The sequence below is a fragment of the Dendrobates tinctorius genome, unplaced genomic scaffold (genome assembly GCF_039654945.1).
Source record: "Dendrobates tinctorius isolate UK_male_01 unplaced genomic scaffold, ASM3965494v1 ptg000230l, whole genome shotgun sequence".
Taxonomy (NCBI): Eukaryota; Metazoa; Chordata; class Amphibia; order Anura; family Dendrobatidae; genus Dendrobates; species Dendrobates tinctorius.
The window spans coordinates 2,081,926-2,104,085 of NW_027361897.1; the positions used below are offsets into that span (position 1 = coordinate 2,081,926).

At 43.7% G+C, this 22,160-nt stretch overlaps 1 protein-coding gene across 2 annotated transcripts in view; it reads left to right on the forward strand.

The window, feature by feature from the left end:
* The window catches only part of BORCS7 (BLOC-1 related complex subunit 7), a 195,249-nt gene that overhangs the window by 80,060 nt on the left and 93,029 nt on the right, over positions 1-22,160 (forward strand). For both annotated transcript variants that reach the window (XM_073555770.1, XM_073555764.1), the window contains 6 exons: positions 276-403; positions 949-1,099; positions 1,385-1,521; positions 3,215-3,284; positions 10,819-10,900; positions 16,695-16,826. In XM_073555770.1, coding sequence (XP_073411871.1) covers positions 276-403; positions 949-1,099; positions 1,385-1,521; positions 3,215-3,284; positions 10,819-10,900; positions 16,695-16,826 — 700 coding nt within the window. The remainder of the gene's footprint in view (positions 1-275; positions 404-948; positions 1,100-1,384; positions 1,522-3,214; positions 3,285-10,818; positions 10,901-16,694; positions 16,827-22,160) is intronic.

A 22,160-nucleotide genomic window follows, 5' to 3' on the forward strand; every position in this document is an offset into this window, starting at 1 on the left:
CAATCCTGGCTTTTTACTCTCCACAAGGAGAAACATTACCCCTTAGATTCTGCAGCTTTAGAAACGGTTTGTAGTTTAACTAATCTTTTGCTGTTTTATGATCCTGTTTAGAGACCTTATAGACTGCTTTTTTTCTACCAATTTCTTAGGAAAGACATTATAGACTGCTTTTTTTCTACCAATTTCTTAGGATAGAGACCTTATAGACTGCTTTTTTTTCTACCAATTTCTTAGGATAGAGACCTTATAGACTGCTTTTTCTACCAATTTCTTAGGAATACTATGGGAAATACTTAAAGAGTGCAAAGGATTTGAAAACCAATGCATGTGTAACCCCATCCAAACCAGTGCCGAAATTCATACGGGAGGCACTGACTGAAGTTCACGAAGAGGTTTCTTCACGGTAAGAAATTTAAAGAGACATTATACAAACACACCGGTGGTCACACTAAAGCACCGGAGGTGCAGACGACAGCTTTAGGAGGCCAGTGTACTCCTCGAGTTTTGCAAGAGGAATATGCTTCAGGAAAACAGACTACATTTTCCCTGAAGTGTCTTTTTTGTTGCCTTCTAGTGCTTAGTGAACGTATTCGGATAAGGTGCTATCTGAGCATGCTCGGGTGCGAACCGAGTAACTTCAGCGTGCTTGAAAAATATGTTTGCGTCACCGCAGCTGCATGTCTTGCGGCTGTTCGACAGCTGCAATACATGCAGGGATTGCCTGTTTGTTAGCAGCATCACATGAAGGGATTGTCTATTGAACAGTCGTGAGACTTGCAGGAGCGGGGACTCAAACCTATTTTTGAGCATGCTGAAGACACTCGGTTAGCACTCGAGCATGCTCAGATAATACTGTGTCCGAGTACGTTCGCTCCTCAACTAATATTGAACACTTTTTTGTTAGCATGGTTTTTGACAAGGTGGTTGACTCCTTTTCTTCCGGTATAGCTACTATGGGTGTGGACTTGTGGTACCAGAGTGTTTGGAGAACTGCAAGATCCTGGACTTGGGCAGCGGAAGCGGCAGAGACTGTTACATGCTAAGCAAACTGGTTGGACGCAAGGGACACGTCACTGGCGTGGACATGACTGATGAGCAGGTAAGGTTTGCTGCCATGCAATAACTGGAGTAATAGTGAAAAAAAAATATTTGTGACAGAGTTATAAAAAATTAAACTGTACCCTCATCTTCAAATAATCCCGCATGAAAAATAATATTAATAGTTCACGAAGTGGAGCTGCATTCTCTACGCGAGAATCGGACGTTTGGTTTATGTCAAAAAACATATTGGGATTTTTTTCTTCTATGTATGTTAAATTTCTTTAATTTCTCACAGTGTTGTAGCAATCACCTAAGGATTTTTTTTTGTTTTACTTGTGTTTAGATTGAAATCTCCAAAAAATATATTGACTACCATATGAAAAAATTTGGTTACCAGCAGCCAAATATTAATTTTGTGAATGGGTATATTGAAGACCTTAAATCTGCAGGCATAGGAGACCAAAGCTTTGACATCATTATGTAAGTACATATTGAAGATTATAAACACACCTGGGAGTGACTTTTACAGGGAATCTGTCAGCAAGTTTTTGCTATGTAATCTGAGACCCTGATTCCAGCGATGTCACTTACTGGGCTGTGTGTTGCTTCATCAGAGTATGATCAGCAGGAGATTATCACTACAGGACTAGGTGTCTTCTGCCTCCTAGTCCAACCACATTTCCCACCACTAATTGACAGCTTTTTGTGTACACTGTGCATAGGCAGAAAACTGCTAATCAGTGGTTTCGACGGGGTTATACAGAGCTCAGCATTTGAGCACTGCTAGATCTGCAGCAGAGGAAACAGGGATTGTATCAAAATTACAGCATGCAGACCAGCAAGTGACACACCTTGCTAAAATAAGGGTCTCAGCCCCTAAATCATGCTCATGTCAGATCCCTTGACCCCCGAATTGCTACTATATCATTATACATGTCTATTCTTTTAGAGGTTGGAAATGGAGCGCTTTCCTTTAAAGGGAATCTGTCACCAGGTTTTCACCACCTAATCAGAAAGCAGCATAATTTAGAGATGAGACCCTGATTCCAGCGGTGTCACTAACTTGGCTACTTGTAGTTTTGATAAAATAACTTTTTTAGTAACAGGAGATTATCACTAGAGGACTTTTAACCCTACTGCCATTTAGTCCTCCATAATTATGAGCTCTGTGTAACCCTACCCTCAACACTAATTTGCAACTTTCTGCCTAAGCACAGAACACACAGAGAGATGTTAATCATTGGTGTAGGTGTGGTCATGCAGAGCTGAGCATTCAGAGAACTGGCGGATCTGCATCAGATAAAACTGTAATTTTATCAAAACTGCAAACTATAAGCAGCTCAGTAAGTGACATATCAGTGGAATCATGGTCTCTGTCCCGACGATCATGCTGCTCTCAAATGGGGTAGCAAAAACCAAGTGACAGATTCCCTTTAAAGGGAATCTGTCACCTCATTTTTGCCCTATGAGATGCGGCCACCGTGATGTAACCTGAAAGATAAGAAACGAGTTAGATTATACTCACCAGGGGATCCGGTCCGATCCGATGGGTGTCGTGGTCTGGTCCGGCGCCTCTCATCTTCTAGCGATGACTTCCTCCTTCATACTTCTGTCGCGGCTCCTGCGCAGGCGTACTTTATCTTACCTGTTGAGGGCAGAGTAAAGTACTTACTGCAGTACGCAGGCGCCGGACCTCTCTGACCCTTCCCGGCATCTGCGCACTGCAGTACTCTGCCCTGTCCTCAACAGGGAAGATAAAGTACGCCTGCGCAGGAGCCGCGACAGAATTAAGAAGGAGGACGTCATCGCTGGAAGATGGGAGGTGCCGGACCGCCCCTGGGTGAGTATAATCTAACTCGTTTTTCTTATCTTTCAGGTTACATCGGGGGCTTATCTACAGCATTACAGAATGCTGTAGATAAGCCACTGATGGCTGTGGCCGCATCTCATAGGCCAAAAATGAGGTGACAGATTCCCTTTAAGGTCAGATTTTAGTTACAGCTGATTTATTAAACTTTGTTCATTGTATAATAAAATGTTCTAGAATTTTCAAATCTACTTTCTGTAGCAATTCCTCAAGGTTTTCTTGCTCTCTGGCGAAGCTGTGATATCTAATGTAAGATTAATAAGCTAGATTATAATATAAGTTATAATATATTTTGATTTGTTGTAGATCTAACTGTGTGATCAATCTTTCCCCTGATAAGAAGGCTGTCCTAAGAGAAGCCTACCGAGTGCTGAAGGTAATCTAGGAATGCTCTACAGTACTTTGCAGGAACGTCGGAGTAAACTAGCAGTATTTGCTGGACATGAATAGTTTGCCAACTATTGATCCAACAACTTGGGTGAATGAACCTATATGAAACCAGGGATAAGATATAAAATATGTCGCAGGGGCCTAGAAAACGCCAAAGGCTTTCAGTATGCTGGCCACAGAAATGGGAGCACAATTGGTCTGGCCATCTCGAATGACCAAACTGGACGTAAGACCAAGGCAGCGCAATTTTTTTTTTTTTGTCACTCAACTGCAAAAATTCAAAATTAAGCACAAAGGCTTTAATATCAAAGCAAAAGTGAAATATTTGATCAGGTTGGTTTACTGGAAGCATATGGGAGATAACGAGACCCCAATTTTAATGGCGAGGGGGTCATGCATGGGCACCACTGCTCCATTCATACTCTATTGGACTTCTGCAGGTAGCCGGGTGCTGTACCCTGCTATCTCTAGTAGTTCCATACACAGAGTGTGGATTACATTCTTGTGATCGGTGGAAATCCCAGTGATGGAAGACCAAGTGATAGAATGTTGGAGTTGGATGGATACATGGTTATCGTGTCCAATCTCCTGCTCAATGCCAGATTCACTAAATCATCAGCAACTTATTATGGAAATGAGATAAATTGTCTTGGTACAACTTCTTTGATATTTCCTATTTTTATGTATTCCTGTTGCTTATACAACACCAACATATTCTGCAGAGATGGTCACCTTTCACACGAGTTCCTGTCCCCAAAGGGGCTCTGTGAGGCAGTGACCGGTGTCACATGTAGGGGGTGCTGTGTGTTCCCCCAGGATGCACGTGGAGGGGTATTGAGGCCGCGAGAGTGCATTTCAGTCACAGGCGTAGCTGTGGTTACAATGCAGACTAAAGTGAGTATGGGTCTTGGACATGCTAGCTGTCCAAGGCAGATTTAGGGAAAACCTGCTCTGGGTTTGTGTTTTGAAACAGACTGCAAGATGGTAGTGTTGCAGTCTGTTTCATTCATGGCTGGGTTTTCCATGGGGCTGAAGGCCACAGGTTGCTAGTTAAAAACCCTGCATTATAGGGTTTGGGTGTGTCAGATTCAGTGTCAGTCTATTGTTGGCTAAAGGGCAGAGCAGTCGGCTCTGCAGGGCTCCACCTGTGTAAGGGAACACAGGCCAGCAGAGCCAAACAGCCAAGGCAGCTAAATAGCCTGGCACCCACAGCGTACACAGCGCTGCAGTCGCCCATGGTAACAGGTTTCGGTGGTGGACTGTCTTGTGCCCGGCAGTGAGCCGGAGGTAGACTGTCCTGTGCCCGAAGGAGGACTGAAGTGTTTAGTTACTGTAAACTGGAGAATATAGTTGCTGGCTGTGATCCAGAGGATAGCGTGTATTGCTGTGAGTAGAACATTAACACGGTGGTGCAGTCACCCACGGCAACTGGTCAAGAGGAGGACTGGCGTCTGTAGTGACTGTAATCCAGAGGATATGTTTCCCAGCTGCGATCCGGAGGATATCGTGTGCTATATTTTTTTTTAGTTGAACATTAAAGAGACGTTTTTGCTTTGAACTTTGCTGGGTCACTGCCTCATCACTGCACACTTGCATAGGGTGCTACCGCTGCATCACAAGCTCATAATGTAAATTCCATAGTTTCTTTACATTGTATAGGGCCTCATTTAAAAATAAGAGTACAGCAGAAAAATTGTCTTTGTTGCCAGCAGCATCCAATCAGAATTCAGCTTTCATTTTTCCTGAGCAGTTTAAGAAATGAAAGCTGGGCTCTGATTGGTTGTTATGGACATCCATGAGAGTTTTGAGAAATAAGGCCCACTGTACAATTTCACAGGAGACAGATTAGTGTTTATTAATTGTGTGTGATAAATTCAGATTACACCAATGTAAACACAGAGAGAACATACAAACTCTAAGCAGATATTATTGTATGAAAGATTCAAACCCAGGAGTAGTGTTGAGCATTCCGATACTGTAAATATCGGGTATCGGCCGATATTCGCTGTATCGGAATTCTGATACCGAGTACCGATATTTTTACAATATCGAATACCAGAATCGGAAGTTCCCATAATGCAATGAGCCAGTTGTGTTAGCCATGTTAACTAATGGCATGGCTGTGACTGGCTGCTGAAATGATGTCATCATGATGCGCGGTCTGTGCGGGCCTGCCGGGGGTCTGTGCGGGCCTGCCGGGGGTCTATGTGGGCTGCCGGGGGTCTATGCGGGCCTTCCCGGGGGTCTGTGCGGGCTGCCGGGGGTCTGTGCGGGCTGCCGGGGGTCTGTGCGGGCCTGCCGGGGGTCTGTATGGGCCTGCCAGGGGTCTGTGCAGGCTGCCGGGGGTTTGTACGGGTATGCCAGGGGTCTGTGCGGGCTGCCGGGGGTCTGTGCGGTCCTGCCGGGGGTTGTGTGTGTGTGTGCAGGCATCGCCCGATGGGACTACAAGTCCCATCGGGCGATGCCTGCTACAATGACAGTGATTGACACATTAGCCAATGATGGGACAGTAGTACAGACCCCCGGCAGGCCCGCACAGACCCCTGGCAGCCCGCACAGACCCCCGGCAGGCCCGCACAGACCCCCGGCAGGCCCGCACAGACCCCGCTCGCACACACAGACACGCACAGTGTCCGCCCACGCACCGCCCACACTCTTCCCCCCTCCTGAGCTGGATGTGCAAGTAAAAAAAGGGTTTATTTTCATTCCGATATTTGTGCCCCATTGACATGCATGGGGTTTCCGGTATCAGAATCGGCGATACCCGATACTTTTTGGGTATCGGTCCGATCCAATCCGATCCGATATTTCACGATATCGGATGGTATCGCTCAACACTACCCAGGAGCACAGTGCTAATCTCAGAGCCTCCATGCATTAAAGGGGTTCTCTGAGAATGAGATAAAATGTCATCCCTGATATATCTGCAGCCAGTTCTAGTCCCATGTCAGTATGGCCTGCAGACTGAACATACAGCTCCCGAGACCTGCGTCTCAACTGACAAGAGCTGTATCACAAATACTTCAGTCGGTGGTCGGGAGCACCACTGACATATGTGAAGAGATATATCTCTTCCTCACTGAGCACAAAGGGGGTTATCTCTAGCTTCATCCTCCTCCATATTTCATTGTTTTCCAGTTGGGCACAGTCAGGCTCTGTGGATTGTTTATTATAAAGATGTTCAACTGATGGAAGAGGAGAGGGGAGATCTCCACGCCGACCACAACGAGGGTTAATATCTATTTCTTCATATGTCGCAGCCATGCTCCGGGCTGCTAACTGAACTGTGATACAACGCTATTGCGTTAAGACATATATCCCGGGAGCTGTATGGTTTCAGTCTGCAGCCTGTACTGACACCTGCCTAAGGCCGGGGTCACACTTGCGAGAGACCCGCACGAGTCTCGCGTCTCAATACCCGGCACATGGACCAGAGCACTCAGCTGCAGCCGCACACTCCGGTCCCGAGTGCCGGATATTGAGATGCGAGACTCGTGCGAGTTTCTCGCAAGTGTGACCCTGGCCTAAGACGGGCTCCAGTTTTAATTATATCAGTGACTCTATTTTATTTCATTCTTAGAGAATTTTTTTTAGTGAACAGTGGAAAACCACCATGATAAATGAAAAAAAGAAGCCATACTCGCTATGAATCCTCTTCCCGAATCATGGCTGCTGCTCCGATGGTCTCCATTGGACTGTAAGAGATTATGTCACGAACACCAAAAAATAGACTATTGAAGCCACTGATTAGCTGCAGTGTCAGGTGATTCGTAGTCGGAACATAATTTCCAAAACTTTCCATGCAACAGCACTGACGCAGGGAACACATTCCAATGGTAAGTATGGTAATTAAGTATGACTTTTTTTCTTTTATCAGGGTTTCTCCTCCTCACAGCCCCTTATGCAGACTAAAGAAAAAAAAAATAAAGTGTAAAAAACAAAACAAAAAAAAAAACAAAACACAATGATAAATTGTAACCATCCCACCTTTTCCCCAGTTAAAAATAAATTTTAAAAAAATCGGGTAAAGGCTGTATAAAAGAAAAGAAATCAGAACTGCAATAAAAAGTAATCATAAGATTGTATTTATTCCAAAATGGCACGTATAAAAAGTATTGCTCGCCTCGCAAAAAACACAAGCCCTCAAAAATCTCTATAGAAGGGTAGTAGTTAGCAGTCTTAAAAAATAGACCATAACTTACATTTATTTCTTTATTTTATTTTTACAAATTTAAGAATATTTTTTTCATCCCTTAAAAAATAATAATAATAATAATAATAATAATAATAATAAAACTATGCAAGTTTGGTATCATAATGAACTAAAGAATCATGTTGTCAGGTCATTTGTAACACATAAAGAACAGTTTAAAATCAATGCAAAAAACAATAGCAGCATTTGTGCTTTTTCAAAATCATTGTGACGCATTTGAATTTTTTTTTTTCAGTATGGCATAAAATAAATGGTGTCTTTCAAAACAAGAACTCATCCTGCTTAAAACAAGTCCACATACAGTGCCTTGTGAAAGTATTCGGCTCCCTGGAACTTTTCAACCTTTTCCCACATATCATGCTTCAAACATAAAGATACCAAATGTAAATTTTTGGCGAAGAATCAACAGCAAGTGGGACACAATTGTGAAGTTGAACGAAATTTATTGGTTATTTTAAATTTTTTTGGAAATTCAAAAACTGAAAAGTGGGGCGTGCAATATTATTCGGCCCCTTTAACTTAATACTTTGGTGCGCCACCTTTTGCTGAGATTACATTTGCAAGTCGCTTGGGGTATGTCTCTATCAGTTTTGTACATCAGGAGACTGAAATTCTTGCCCATTCTTCCTTGGCAAACAGCTCTAGCTCAGTGAGGTTTGATGGAGATCGTTTGTGAACAGCAGTTTTCAGCTCTTTCCACAGATTCTCTATTGGATTCAGGTCTGGACTTTGACTTGGCCATTCTAAAACTTGGATACATTTATTTGTGAACCATTCCATTGTAGATTTTGCTTTATATTTGGGATCATTGTCTTGTTGGAAAACAAATCTCCATCCCAGTCTCAGGTCTTTTGCAGACTCCAACAGGTTTTCTTCAAGAAAGGTCCTGTATTTGGCTCCATCCATCTTCCCATCAATTTTAACCATCTTCCCTGTCCCTGCTGAAAAAAGTAGGCCCAAACCATGATGCTGCCACCACCATGTTTGACAGTGGGGATGGTGTGTTCAGGGTGATCAGCTGTGTTGCCTTTAAGCCAAACATATCCTTTGGCATTGTTGCCAAAAAGTTCGATTTTGGTTTCATCTGACCAGAGCACCTTCTTCCACATGTTTGGTGTGTCTCCCAGGTGGCTTGTTGCAAACTTTAAATGACACTTTTTATGGATATCTTTGAGAAATGGCTTTCTTCTTGCTATAAAGGCTAGATTTGTGCAGTGTACGACTGATTGTTGTCCTATGGACAACTTCCATTTCAATATGATCGCTTGCACAGTGCTCCCTGAGATGTTTAATCTTTTGGAAATCAGTTTGTATCCAAATCCGACTTTAAACTTTTCCACAACAGTATCACGGACCTGCCTGTTGTGTTCCCTGGTTTTCATGTTGCTCTCTGTGCATCAAACAGAACCCTGAGACTATCACAGAGCAGGTGCATTTATACGGAGACTTGATTACACACAGGTGGATTATATTTATCATCATTAGTCATTTAGGACAACATTGGGTCATTCACAATGAACAATGAACAATGAACTTCTGGAGTTAGTTTGCTGCACTGAAAGTAAATGGGCCAAATAATATTGCACACCCCACTTTTCAGTTTTTGACTTTCCACAAAAATTTAAAACAACCAATAAATTTCGTCCATCTTCACAATTGTATTCCACTTGTTGTTGATTCTTCACTAAAAATATACATTTGGTATCTTTATGTTTGAAGCATGATATGTGGCAAAAAGTTGAAAAGTTCCAGGGAGCCGAATACTTTCCAAATGCACTGTACAGCTAGATCAAGGAAAGGACAGGGAAAAAAAAAGAAAAAATTGCCTGGGAGAGTAGGAGGTAATGCTATGTTAATATGAACTCAGTTAGGCCAGGATCACACTACTGTGTGTGATGCGAGAAACTTGCACAAGTCTCTCGTACCAACACCCGACGCTGCCGCCGGCACTCAGGACCGGAGCTGCGGCTGCATGTATTTCTATGCAACCGCAGCTACGGTCCTGAATGCCGGCGGTATCGCCGGGTGTTGATGCAAGAGACTCGTGCTTTAACTCTCTTTAACCCTAAGGTCAAGTTAACACCTCGAGGATTTGCGGAGCGGATTCTGCACTGCAATTTCACAGCAGTTAACAGTACAATGCAAGGAAAGGGTTTTGGAAAGTCTCAGTCACATGTTGCTGAAAAAAAATCCGCACGAAAGTGAAAGCATGGTGCGGATTTCAAATCTGCAGCAAGCTCATTACGGTGTGAATTTTCATTGCATTACAATTCTATGGGTCCGTGTAAAACACGTACAGCACACGGATGGCATCAATGTGTCATCCGTGCGCTGTACATGTTTAACGTTTCAAAGTATAGGAGAAGCTTTGTAATTTCTTTTTTCTTTTGCCATACTGGAAAAACACTGAACCAAAACACTTGATAGCACATTGATTGCACACTGATCCAAAACACTGATAGCGGTACTGTTTTTTCTGGTAACCAGTATTATACGGACATGTGAATGGGGCCTAAATGTATTTGTGTGAAAGTAGCATTGCTTCTAGGGGCAATGTATCTGTACAAACTGACATCCAATGGAGTCTGTAGAGCAGTGCAAAAAAGCTGTATGGCCAGGTACTAAGGAAGTTGTATGGCCTCCATGCACTGGGCTCTGCTATGGCCATAAGCCATTATTAGGGGAATTGGAGAGTGTGGCTTTCACGAGTTTACTACAACAGAGAGGAACCAGAAGTCCGCTGTGTCTGATTTCTCCTACTCCTGCACTGATTAGAAGCACTTTACCTTCATATTTAAACAGTGTAAATTTCTTTTAGCAGTTCAGGGGTTAATCTGCTCAGTTGAGAGCTCCTGGAGCTTTTAGGCTCTCATCTGTTCACAGTTAGCCACTCCCATCTCCTATATAAACTGGGCTCTGGCTAGCACTCATTGTCAGAAGGGCTTTTGCTGCATGGCTGGAGGTTGTTATTGGAGAAGGGTGGGGGAAGGATACAGACTGAGGGTGGATTCAGGTAAGGTACGTGGCCCTAGCATCTTCACATCAGAAGTAATCCAGGGAACAGGGCAAGCAAGGGTGACCCTAGCATTAGGGACAGGGAAGGAGCCCCTGGTCCTGGGACACCTGACAACAGTGTAGTGACAGTGGCCATCTTTAAACCGACGTGTGACAGTTAATTGGCACAATTATTCCTGTAATTCACAATTAAACCTTTCTGATTTAATCCGTGCAAGGTATTTCTGCGTGTGTATCGGGTATGTTGGATCCTCAATGCCACAAGTCCTAAAGAGAACATTCTGTTTTATAGGATGGTGGAGAGATTTACTTTAGTGACGTTTATTCCAACAAACCAATTCCTGATGAATTAAAGCAGAATAAAGTGCTTTGGGGTAAGTTCAGGTGAAGAATGCTTGGTTATTAGTTTATTGGGGAGTATTTGAGATTGGGAATCTCTTTTTTTCCCACAAACAACGCCACTTGTCTCCATGGTAATGCCTGGAATTGCAGTACATTGACAGGGTGATTTATTTGTTTTTGTCCTTTTACTTTTTTCCTATCAAGAGCTATAACTTTATTTTTCAATCAACATAGCCATAAGAAAGTTATTTTTTTTTTTATAGGATAAGTTGAAGTTCTTACCTGGCAACACAGTTTATGGATCACTTTGGTTAGGGCGATACCAAACTTGTATAATATTTATTTATATAAACACTCATGGCCAAAAGTGTTGGCACCCATGAAATTGTTCCAGAAAATTACTTATTTCTCACAGAAAATTATTACACTTGCACATGTTTATTTCCTTTTGTGTGTATTGGAACAACACAGAGAAAGCAAAGAAAAAAAGGCAAATTGGACATAATTTCACACAAAACCCCCAAAAATGACCGGACAAAACTGTTAGCACCGTCAACTTAATCTTTGGTTGCACAGCCTTTGGAATAAATAACTGGAATCAGTCGCTTTCTATAACCATCAACAAGCTTCTTACATCTCTCAACTGGAATTTTTCCCCAATCATTTTTTGCAAACTGCTCTCGGTCTTGCATATTTTCACTCGACATGGAACATATCATTACATCCTGTGTCGGGAAGGGTTTTAAATTTAGCAATTGATTCCTACACTTTTATTAAACAGTCCTGAGATTGGATTTATTCTAGGTGCAGTGTTATCTGTCTTTTGACTTATTCTAGATTTCTATCAGGAGATCTTGTCGGTGAAGTTTGATGGGTTGAGAACTACACTGCTAACTAGCAAATATCATGTCAATCACAACTGAATGAAAATGTCATGATATTCGATCCCTAACTAAAGGCTTGAGTGCAAAGCCATTGTAATATTATTTACATACTTTGTAGTATTTTGTGGGGCATTTTTAGACCTAATCCATTCTTGAAGTTTTCATAGCAAGGCGGGCACTGTACATCCAGCTCAACTGTCCGCTCTCCATTTTCCTCGCCCTCTGCCAGCTTCCGGTCTTTGATTGACAGGTCACGTCTCTCAGCCCGGGGTGCGTCTCATCAGGTGGGGTGGAGCAGGCGCAGTAGCTTCTGATGATGTGGCGGGAGCAATGTCGTTGGGCGCTTACAGAGCATGCTTTTTAATGAGACGAACCCGGGCAATGATATCGCCTGCACAGGGGAGACAGGTTCAAACTTCAAGGATCGAGTTCTCAAAAATGTCACCACGAGATACTACTAAAAGGTATGAATGTAATAAGCAGTAAAAGGGCTTTAGGGTTCGAATATCGTGCTGACAGCTCCTTTTTAAGCAGTGAAAAGTTTAAAGGGTTCTCCACTTTTATTACCATTATTTTAGCATAGGTGCTGTGGATATTATTTTATGGCATGTACTAATTATTACAAGTTCACCTACTTGTTAGTGCTGCTTTCTTCACAGCCTACACAAATGGCCACCATTGGGGGAGCCGTGACTAGACCTATCCACCAGCCTACTCCAATTATAAAAACAGCTTTCCCATGTGCAATTTTTTGGGAGGAAGCAAGTCCTAGTCACATCAACTATCCACGGCTAATGCTGACAATGAAAGTCCCGTGTATGTAGCAGTCGTGCACTTGTGCAATCACGTATATCGTACTATTTAACCCCTTAGTGACGGGGACACATTTTTGAAATCTGACCAGTGTCCCTTTATGTGGTACCAACTCTGGAATGCTTCAATAGATCCCAGTGATTTTGAGAATGTTTTTTTCGTGACATGTTGTACTTTATGTGAATGGTAAATTTATGTTTATATGTTTTGTGTTTATTTATAAAAAAATATCAGAAATTAGACAAAAATGTAAAAAAAAAATGCAATTTTCAAACTTTGAATGATTATCCCTTTAATCCAGATAGCCATACCACACAAAAACATTAATAGCATTTCCCACATGTCGGCTTTACATCAGCACCATCTGTAAAATGTTATTTTATTTTGTTATCCTTTTAGGAGGTTTAAAAATGTAGCAGTAATTTTTCATTTTTATCAAGTAAATTTATAAAACTTATTTTTTTGAAGGACCTATTCAGGTTTGAAGTGACTTTTGGAATCCTATATATTGGAAAATCTCCAAATGTGACACCATTTTAAAAACAGAACCCTCCGGTAGTTTATTAATCCTTCAGGTGATGTTAAGGAATTAATGCAAAGTGGCATGACAGGAATGAAAAAATGTATTTTTACCTCTTAAATGTCGCTGACTTCTGAACAGGCCGCTATAGTCGGCAGACACTAAGGCCGTTATTTGGCTGTGAATTGCCATGGCGAACATCAAGACCACAGAATCATGATCTCAGGACGCCGATGGGGATAAAGAGGGAGCCCCACACTCTGTTAACCATTTGTATGATGTAGTCACTATTGACAGCAGCATCTAAGGGGTTAAACAGATATGGACGGTGCCAACACTGATCGTTGGTGATACAGCAAGTTGTCAGCTATAGTGTATGGCCGACAGCTGCTGGATTGTCACCTGTATGGGGATGCTAGTCTCTTATATCTCAGGTCAGTAAAAAGACATATTGACGGTCATTGCACTGGTCACAATACACTTTACCTAATTAATTTTACCTAAATTAATTTTCACAAACATCATGAATAATATAGTAATATAAATTATAGAAGAGGTATTCTGAACTCCAAGATCCTATCCCAATATCTAGTAGGTGTAATAATAATAATAGGAAACTGCTCCAATTAGATATGTAGTATAGTTCTTCTGATTTGCTATGTCGCTTACCCCATGTGCTGGGCATTTCAGCAGCTTAGGTATCCATGGTTATGACCACTAACCGCTAGCTAGCTGTCACTATATGAGTGGTCGTAACCATGGATAACCTAACCTAAGCTACTGCAATGCTCTGCACATGTGGTAAGCGACTTAGCGTTTCATAAAAACTATACTATAATAATAATAATTTTATTTCTATAGCGCCAACATATTCCGCAGCACTTTACATTTTAGAGGGGACTTGTACAGACAATTGACATTACAGCATAACGATAAACAAATAAATTAACACATACTAAGAGGAATGAGGGCCCCACTCGCAAGCTTACAATCTATGTGGAAAAGGGGAGACACGGAAGGTAGATAGTAACAATTGCTTTTGTTATTCGGACCAGCCATAATGTAGGAAATCGGGTGTTCATGTAAAGCTGCATGAACCGGTTATCAGCCTTAGTATGTAACAGTACAGACACAGAGGGCTATTAAATGCATAAGGCGTATGAGAACATAATGCGAGGAGCCTAGTTATGGTAAAAATTTTGAATGGGCAACACAGGGATTGTTAGATTAATGTGTTGAGGCGATAGGCCAGTCTGAATAAATGCGTTTTTAGTGCACACTTAAAACTGTGGGGATTGGGGATTAATCAAATTAACCTGGGTAGTGCATTCCAAAAAATTGGCACAGCACGTAAAAAGTCTTGGAGACGGGAGTGGGAGTTTCTGATTATTGAGGATGTTATCCTCAGGTCATTAGCAGAATGGAGGGCACAGGAAGGGTGATAGACTGAGACAAGGGAGGAGATGTAGGGTGGTGCTGAGCCATGCAGTGCTTTGTGGGTGAGGGTAATAAGTTTATACTGAATTCTGGAGTGGATAGGTACCCAGTGTAATGACTGGTACAAGGTAGGGGCATCGGTGTAACGATTGGTGCGGAATATGATCCTGGCTGCAGCATTCAAGACAGATTGGAGTGGGGAGAGTTTGGTTAGAGGGAGACCGATTAGTAGAGTTAAAATAGTCCAGATGAGAATGAATAAGAGAAACAGTAAGAGTTTTTGCAAAGTCGAAAGTAAGAAAGGGTCGAATTCTAGAAAGGTTTTTGAGGTGCATATGACAAGAGCGGAGGAGTAATGGTAGAACCACATATGGAAATAGCAATGTCGGGCATAGGTAAGTAGTAGTAGTAGTAGAGGGAGGAAACACAAGGAGTTCAGTTTTTTACATGTTTCAGTTTCAGATAGAGGGAGGACATGATGTTGGAGACAGTGGTAAGACTATCACTGGTGTTTTCTAAAAAGACAGGCGTGATGTCAGGAGAGGAGGTGTATAATTGGGTGTCATCAGCATAGAGATGGTACTGGAAACCAAATCTACGAATTGTTTGTCCAATAGGGGCAGTATATAAAGAGAAGAGGAGGGAGCCTAGGACTGATCCTTGAAGAACCCCAACAGTAAGGGGAAGATGAGAGGAGGAGAAGCCCGCAAAAGAAGGAGCAATCAGAGATGTAGGAGGAGAACCAGGAGAGAACGGTGTCCTTGAGGCCAATGGTGCGGAGCATAGTGAGGAGGAGCTGATGATCCACAGTGTCAAATGCTTCAGAGAGATCTAGGAGAATTAGCATGGGTTAGTGACCATTAGATTTAGCTGTTAGAAGATCATTAGAGACTTTAATGAGGGCAGTTTCAGTAGAATGTAAAGAGCGAAAACCGGATTGTAGAGGGTTGAGAAGAGCGGTAACTGAGAGATAGCGGATAAGACGGGAGTGGACCAGGCATTCCAGGAGTTTAGAGATGAAGGGATGATTAGAGACAGGTCTATAGTTGGTGCCACAGTTTTGGTTGAGGGATGGTTTTTTAAGTAATAGATGTATGATGGCATGCTTAAATGAGGAGGGAAAGATACCGGGAGAGAGAGAGAGAGAGAGAGAGGTTGAATATTTTTGTTAGGTGAGTGGTGATACTACATTTCTAATTGGAGGTATTTGCTAATATTATGATTATTACACCTACTACATATTGGGATAGAATCTTGGAGATGAAAATACTCTTTTAAACTGAAGACCTGAATGATCTTGGATATGACACTCATTTACAGGTTACAGGTCAGGTTACAGCATTTAAAAGGTCATGGCCATGAGTACATATCCTGACCAACCATGTCTCTCCTGACCCTAACTCAACAACCGCTTATATGTCCATGTGGACTTTGAATGTCAAATGTGAGAAACTAGTCTTAAGGTGCTTTCACGTTGCATTCTGTGTCCCAGGGCCATAGCCTGTAATCATGCAGATAGAATGATTGTGCGCTATGACGTGCATCATTTTTGTGAGTGTCCGCCTACTGGAGGCGAACATTCAGACGTAGTAGACACTCCCAAGAATGTCCGACGGGGACACACAACGCAATATGAAAGCACCATTAGTCAACCAAACTGAGTCTTAACAGGGTTGTCTGGTCACACCACATTGATGAGGTCAGTGAGGTTTGAAGCAAATTGGTTCTTAATACCCTGGCCCCACCAGTTTTTATGTAGCGGCATCTGTCAGCTGCTGCAGAAAAGAGCAGCTATGTTCAAAGTGTTTACAAGTGGCAGACTCCCACCGATCTCGTAATGATGATCTAATCTATGGATAGATCAACAAGCGTGATGGACAACTCCTTTAAATTAATCAATTGTTACTTTGCTAATCCCCTTTTAAAACAGGAAGAGTGTGGATGGGCCATTTTCTCTCAGGTGTAACACATTTACGTCCCTAATTCAGACGTCTTATGACTTTAGTGAGTCTTCTGCTTAGACTAGGAGAACTCTGAGGGTATTTATGGATTGGAGCAGTGGTTTTTGCTTTGATAAACTCCCTTTTCTACAGGGCATTGTTTTCTTAGCTGGTGTGATAGAAGACAAACCAGTTCCAGCTATATACGGTAATCTTCTGTTTGTCTATTCAGGAGAATGTATTAGCGGAGCCCTTTCCTGGAAGGACCTTTATCTGATTGCAGAGCAGATTGGATTTAGCCCACCACGTCTCGTCACCTCCAGCTCTATCACTGTGAATAATAAAGAATTTGAGGACATCATTGGTAGGTTTTCAGCACATGCCTTTTCCCATAAAAAAACAACAAACAAATTTCAAGGGATTATTCGGGATTAGTAAATAATGTTTGCTTTTAGTTTTTACTGTGACCCATCTGCTCATGGATCACCCTCCCAGGGCTGTGGGATACTCGGTACCGGGCCGGTATCAGTGGGATGTGTCACAGCAGCAGTGACCCGGACCGTGGCCCTGGGCGCCCAAGTAATAGGAAAATGTGAATGGTGGAATGTAGTTAGATGAATAGTTCGTGACGCCACCTGTGGTGCTCGGCAAGGGAGGTGTTAAGCCAACGCTGCTTGCAGATCCGCTGGGACTGATGGCGTGGTGCGCCACATTCCCCCCTAGTGCAAGTCAGCACTCCTGGGATGAACAAAACATGAAACATATAAACAGTTAAACAATAATAATTGTACAAGATTTAAAAATGAAAAAGTTACAGAAACCAAGTGCTTCAAAAATGGTCCTATGATGATAAGTCCAATCATCAATGTCCATGGTCCATTCCTGGGCAAATGGTGAACTATATACAGATTGGTGACCACACAAGTCCTGTGGTACAATGTCCATTAAACAAAACTGGAAAATTCAAAGGAAAGTCTTACAGGTTACCTGTAGGTACAAAAGCTTAAACAGTTACAATACTCAACTTTATTTTATATTGGACAGTTATATGCGGAATCTAACTGGTAGTATGCCTTGGGTGATACGAGTAGATCTGCGTAATACTGGTGTTGTAATGGCCCTTACTGATTGTCTGGTTCTAACTACCGGTGTAGTATGTGAACTGGGTGGCACATGTCTACGTGTTCTTAGAGTCACTATGGGCATGTCAGATTCACTACTGGCAGGGCGAGGGTTCTCTGTCTCCACTGCTGGTGTAGCATCTGCTGCCTAATTTTCCTGATCTTCAGGGTTTTCTGGAATCACGTCTTCCTGTGCTACCAATTGGGGAAATGTCAACACTGGCACCACTATAGCATCGTTTACTTTAGTCCAATTCGCAGGGAATTCTCCAAGTATTGTGCTGACCTTCTCTTCTTCCTCTATGGGTTGGATGTTATCCGGTTCTTCCACTCTTTCCTTCAGCAGGTCAGGACATAGTTTCAGGTGATCTCTTAATATTGCTGCTGAGGTTTCTCCTCCATCTTTGCTAATAAGGCATACCTTGGTATTATCAAAGTTTGAGGGCAGAATGGTATAAGGTTCAGCTTCCCATTGATCATCCAATTTGTGCAATCTTCTCTTCCTTTTTAAGACTTGTTCTCCCGGCGACAAAGGAACGGCAGGTGCATTTTGATTGTAAAGCTTCTCCTGCTTTTGTCTTGCCTGTGCTAGACTCTTTTCCACGCATTCTTGAACTCTTCTGTACTGTTGTTGTCTTTCTGTATCGCAGTCAGCATCTGGTGACGCTACTTCAGGCGTAAGGACTCCCATGTCCAAATCAATAGGCAGTTTACCAGGTCTTGCTCTCATTAAGTAGGCTGGGGTACAGTTGGTGGAATTCACTGGAATATAGTTGTAGAGGTCCACCAGATCTGGCAACTTCTCTGGCCACAGATTTCTCTCCTACAAGGGCAAAGTCTTCAGTAGGTCAATCACTACCTGGTTCATCTTCTCACACATGCCATTGGTCTATGGGTGGTACGGTGTTGTCCGGATCTTCTTACAACCATACAAGTTACAGAATTCCTGGAACACTTCTGCCTCGAAAGCTGGACCTTGATCCGTAAGCACTCTTTCAGGATATCCATGTGGTCTACAGAAGTGCTGTTGGAATGCTCTGGCTGCTGTCCTGGCTGTCTGATCTTTGACAGGCATAACTACCAGGAATCTTGAGTAGTGGTCCACGATGGTAAGAGCATATATGTAGCCTGACCGGCTTGGAACCAGCTTCACATGGTCCAGGGCTACCAACTCAAGTGGCTGTTTGGTGATGATTGGCTGTAGAGGAGCTCTCTGGCTGTTTCGATCCTTTCTGCGCAGGTTACATTGTCCACACTCCTGGCAACACCTCTCAATGGCTTTCCTCATACCAGCCCAGTAGAACCTCTTCCGGAGCAAGGCTTCCAACTTCTTCCATCCGAAGTGTCCAGCTCCATTGTGGTATGCTTCCAGGACCATTGATGCCTCTCTCTTTGGGACTATCACCTGCCAGACCAGCTCATGAGTGCGGGCATTGATACTCCTCCGACACAGCTTTCCTTCATAGATGAACAGCCGGCCTCTCTCCTTCCACAACTGCTGGGTTTCTTCAGGAGCTCCTTCACCAGGCGGACTGCAGGGTCACTATCTTGCGTTTCTGCCCAGTCATGATGGGGCAATGGATTGAGGGTGACCTCCTTCAAGCCAGACCATCGGTTTCTCACTCCTTGGGCACGTTGGGCCGCAATTGGCCGGTGGAAGGGAGGCAGCTCTATTTCTTCAAGAGCCTCAGGGTCTTCTCCTGCATCTGGCAAATTAGGCATCCTGGACAGCGCATCAGCGTTGACATTCTTGTGCCCTGCTCGGTACTTGATGGTGAATTCATAGTTAGATAGCCGAGCCATCCATCGCTGTTCCAGTGCACCCAGTTTTGCAGTGTCCAAGTGAGTCAACGGGTTGTTGTCCGTTAAGATAGTAAACTTGGCGGAGGCTAGGTAATGTTTGAACCTTTCGGTGACAGCCCAGACTATGGCAAGGAACTCCAGCTTGAAAGAACTGTAGTTGTCAGGGTTCCTTTCAGTGGGACGCAGCTTCCTGCTGGCGTAGGAGATCACTCTTTCTTTTCCATTCCGTACCTGCGACAGTACTGCTCCTAGTCCCACATTGCTGACATCAGTGTACAGCACAAAGGGTTTGTCATAATCTGGGTCGGCCAGAACTTCGTCACCTGTGAGAGCCATCTTCAGCCAAGTGAAGGATCTCTCCAACTCTTCAGTCCATTCAAAGGTGGAATTTTTCAGTTTGGTCTTCTTGGACTGCCCCACCAGAAGATTTTGCATAGGGGTGGCTATTTCAGTAAAGCCTTTGATGAATCTTCGGTAGTAGCCTACCAGTCCAAGGAATTGGCGTACTTCATGAAGGTTACTGGGCTTCGGCTAGTCCCGAATGACTGTGACCTTGTCAGGATCTGGTGCCACACCTTCTGCACTGACCACATGACCGAGGTACTGTACCTTGGGCTTTAGGAGGTGGCATTTGGAAGTCTTCACCTTCAGGCCAAAATTGGACAAAGCTTCAAACACTTCAGCCAGGTGTTCCAGATGATCTTCATAGGTTTTGGATAAAACAATGACATCATCCAGGTACAACAGTACCGTCTCAAAGTTCATGTGTCCCAGCAGCACTCCATCAGCCATTGAAATGTTCCTGGAGCGGTGCAGAGCCCGAATGGCATATAGTTGAACTCACAGAGACCCATTGGAGTGGTAAATGCTGTTTTCTCCTTGTCTGCCTCTGCCACAGGAACCTGCCAATACCCACTAGTGAGATCCAAGGTGGAAAAGTAGTTAGCTGTTTTAAGTGCAGCTAATGATTCCTCAATTCTAGGTAATGGGTAGGCGTCTTTATGTGTGATGCTGTTAATTTTCCTGTAATCAACACACATTCTCATGGTACCATCTTTTTTCTTTACAAAAACTATGGGAGCTGCCCATGGGCTACAACTGTCTCTGATAACCCCAGCTTCCTTCATCTCTCTCAACATACTCTTAGCACATTGGTATTGTGTTAGTATAGGTATAGGTCTGTACCTCTCCTTAATGGGTGGATGGTCTCCAGTGGGGATATGATGTTGAACCCCTTTTGCCTGCCCAAAATCCAGTGGGTGTTTGCTGAATACCTGCTCATATTCTTGTGTCACTCTGTAAACCCCATTTTTCTGGTATGAGGTCGTAGAGTCAGTTCCCACCTGCAGTTGCTGACACCACTCCTCTGGCAGCTTCACAGAGCCACTGTCCTCCACCTTGTCAGAGGAGACCAAGGGCTCTGCTGCCTGCAAAGAGTTGTTATTAACAGTGAGCAGCTTAGCAACTGTGGCATACCGAGGTATTGTGGCCTCCTCCTCCTCACAATTCAAAAGGCGTACAGGTACTCTCCATTTACGTACATCCACCACCCCTCTGGCTGTCAAGACAGTGGGCCTGCTATCAGAATATACTGGTTCTACCAATGCCTGGTAATCCTTCCCTCTGAGGCCTATGGCTGCCCGACACCAAATCAACATTTCACATCTGGGGGGTATTACAATGGGGAAAGCATCACTCACTCTGACACTACCAATTTCTCCACCAGAGAGTTCTACCTGTTGTCTTTGCATCAGGGCTCTGATCTCCTTCTGCAGGACTCGTTGTTCACTGGAACCAGCAGTCTCAGCCACCTGTTGCAACAAGACAATAACCTTGGAAAGACAGTTTTCAATTACATTTGTACCAAGAGTCATCATGGGATTACATTCACGTCGATCAATATCCACAACTATCAGACCTTGAGATTTTAGCTCTATCCGACCCACTTTTACAGTAATCTCTTTACATCCAATCTGCGGCAAAGACTGACCATTACTGGCAACTACTGTCAGTTCATCAGTTGGGCCACAGGTAAGTTCAGAATCAGCCCAATACCTCTTGTAAAGAATATACGGCATAGTGGTCACCTGACAGCCAGTGTCCAGCAGAGCGTTCATGGGGATACCGTCAATCACCACTGGAAGGATTGGTCTCCCTCCAACATACTTGGCTCTCCAGTTCTTTGGACCTGGGGATCCTATTCCTGGGGGTTGGCCCTCTGCCCCAGGGGTTGCTCGCTTAAAGGACAGAATCTTGCAAGATGACCTGCCTTGTAGCAGCGACGACAGATGGGACGTCCGTCCTGGTCATAGCGATCGTTGTTCCTCCCTGGGAGTGGCGGCGCTCTCCTCTTCCGGAGCCACAGGTTATCCTCTGGACTGGAAGCCAGCTGGATCTTCTCCTTGGAGGACACTTGCAGAGACTGCACAGTTTTCGTAAGCGCAGCCATTCCTTTGGTCAACTCCTGGACCTGAAGACGCAGCTCTTCAGTTGGATCTTCATCCAGAGTCTGTGCATCAGCCTCCACAGGGATGGAAGGGAAAGACGTTGCTTCCTGGTGGTAGGTGATCGATGGGCGTCTAGGGGGTGCTGGACGGCTGTCAGTGGGTTCCCGCAATACCCGTATAGCCCTGTCCTTAAAATCAGCAAAGTCCAGATCAGGGTCTTGCAGGGTTATGATGCGCAACTGTCCTCTGTGTGTACTGGATAGAAGTCCTTCAATGAACTGCTCCTTTAAGAGTTTATCTTCCTCCTTCACACTGTCAGGATCAACT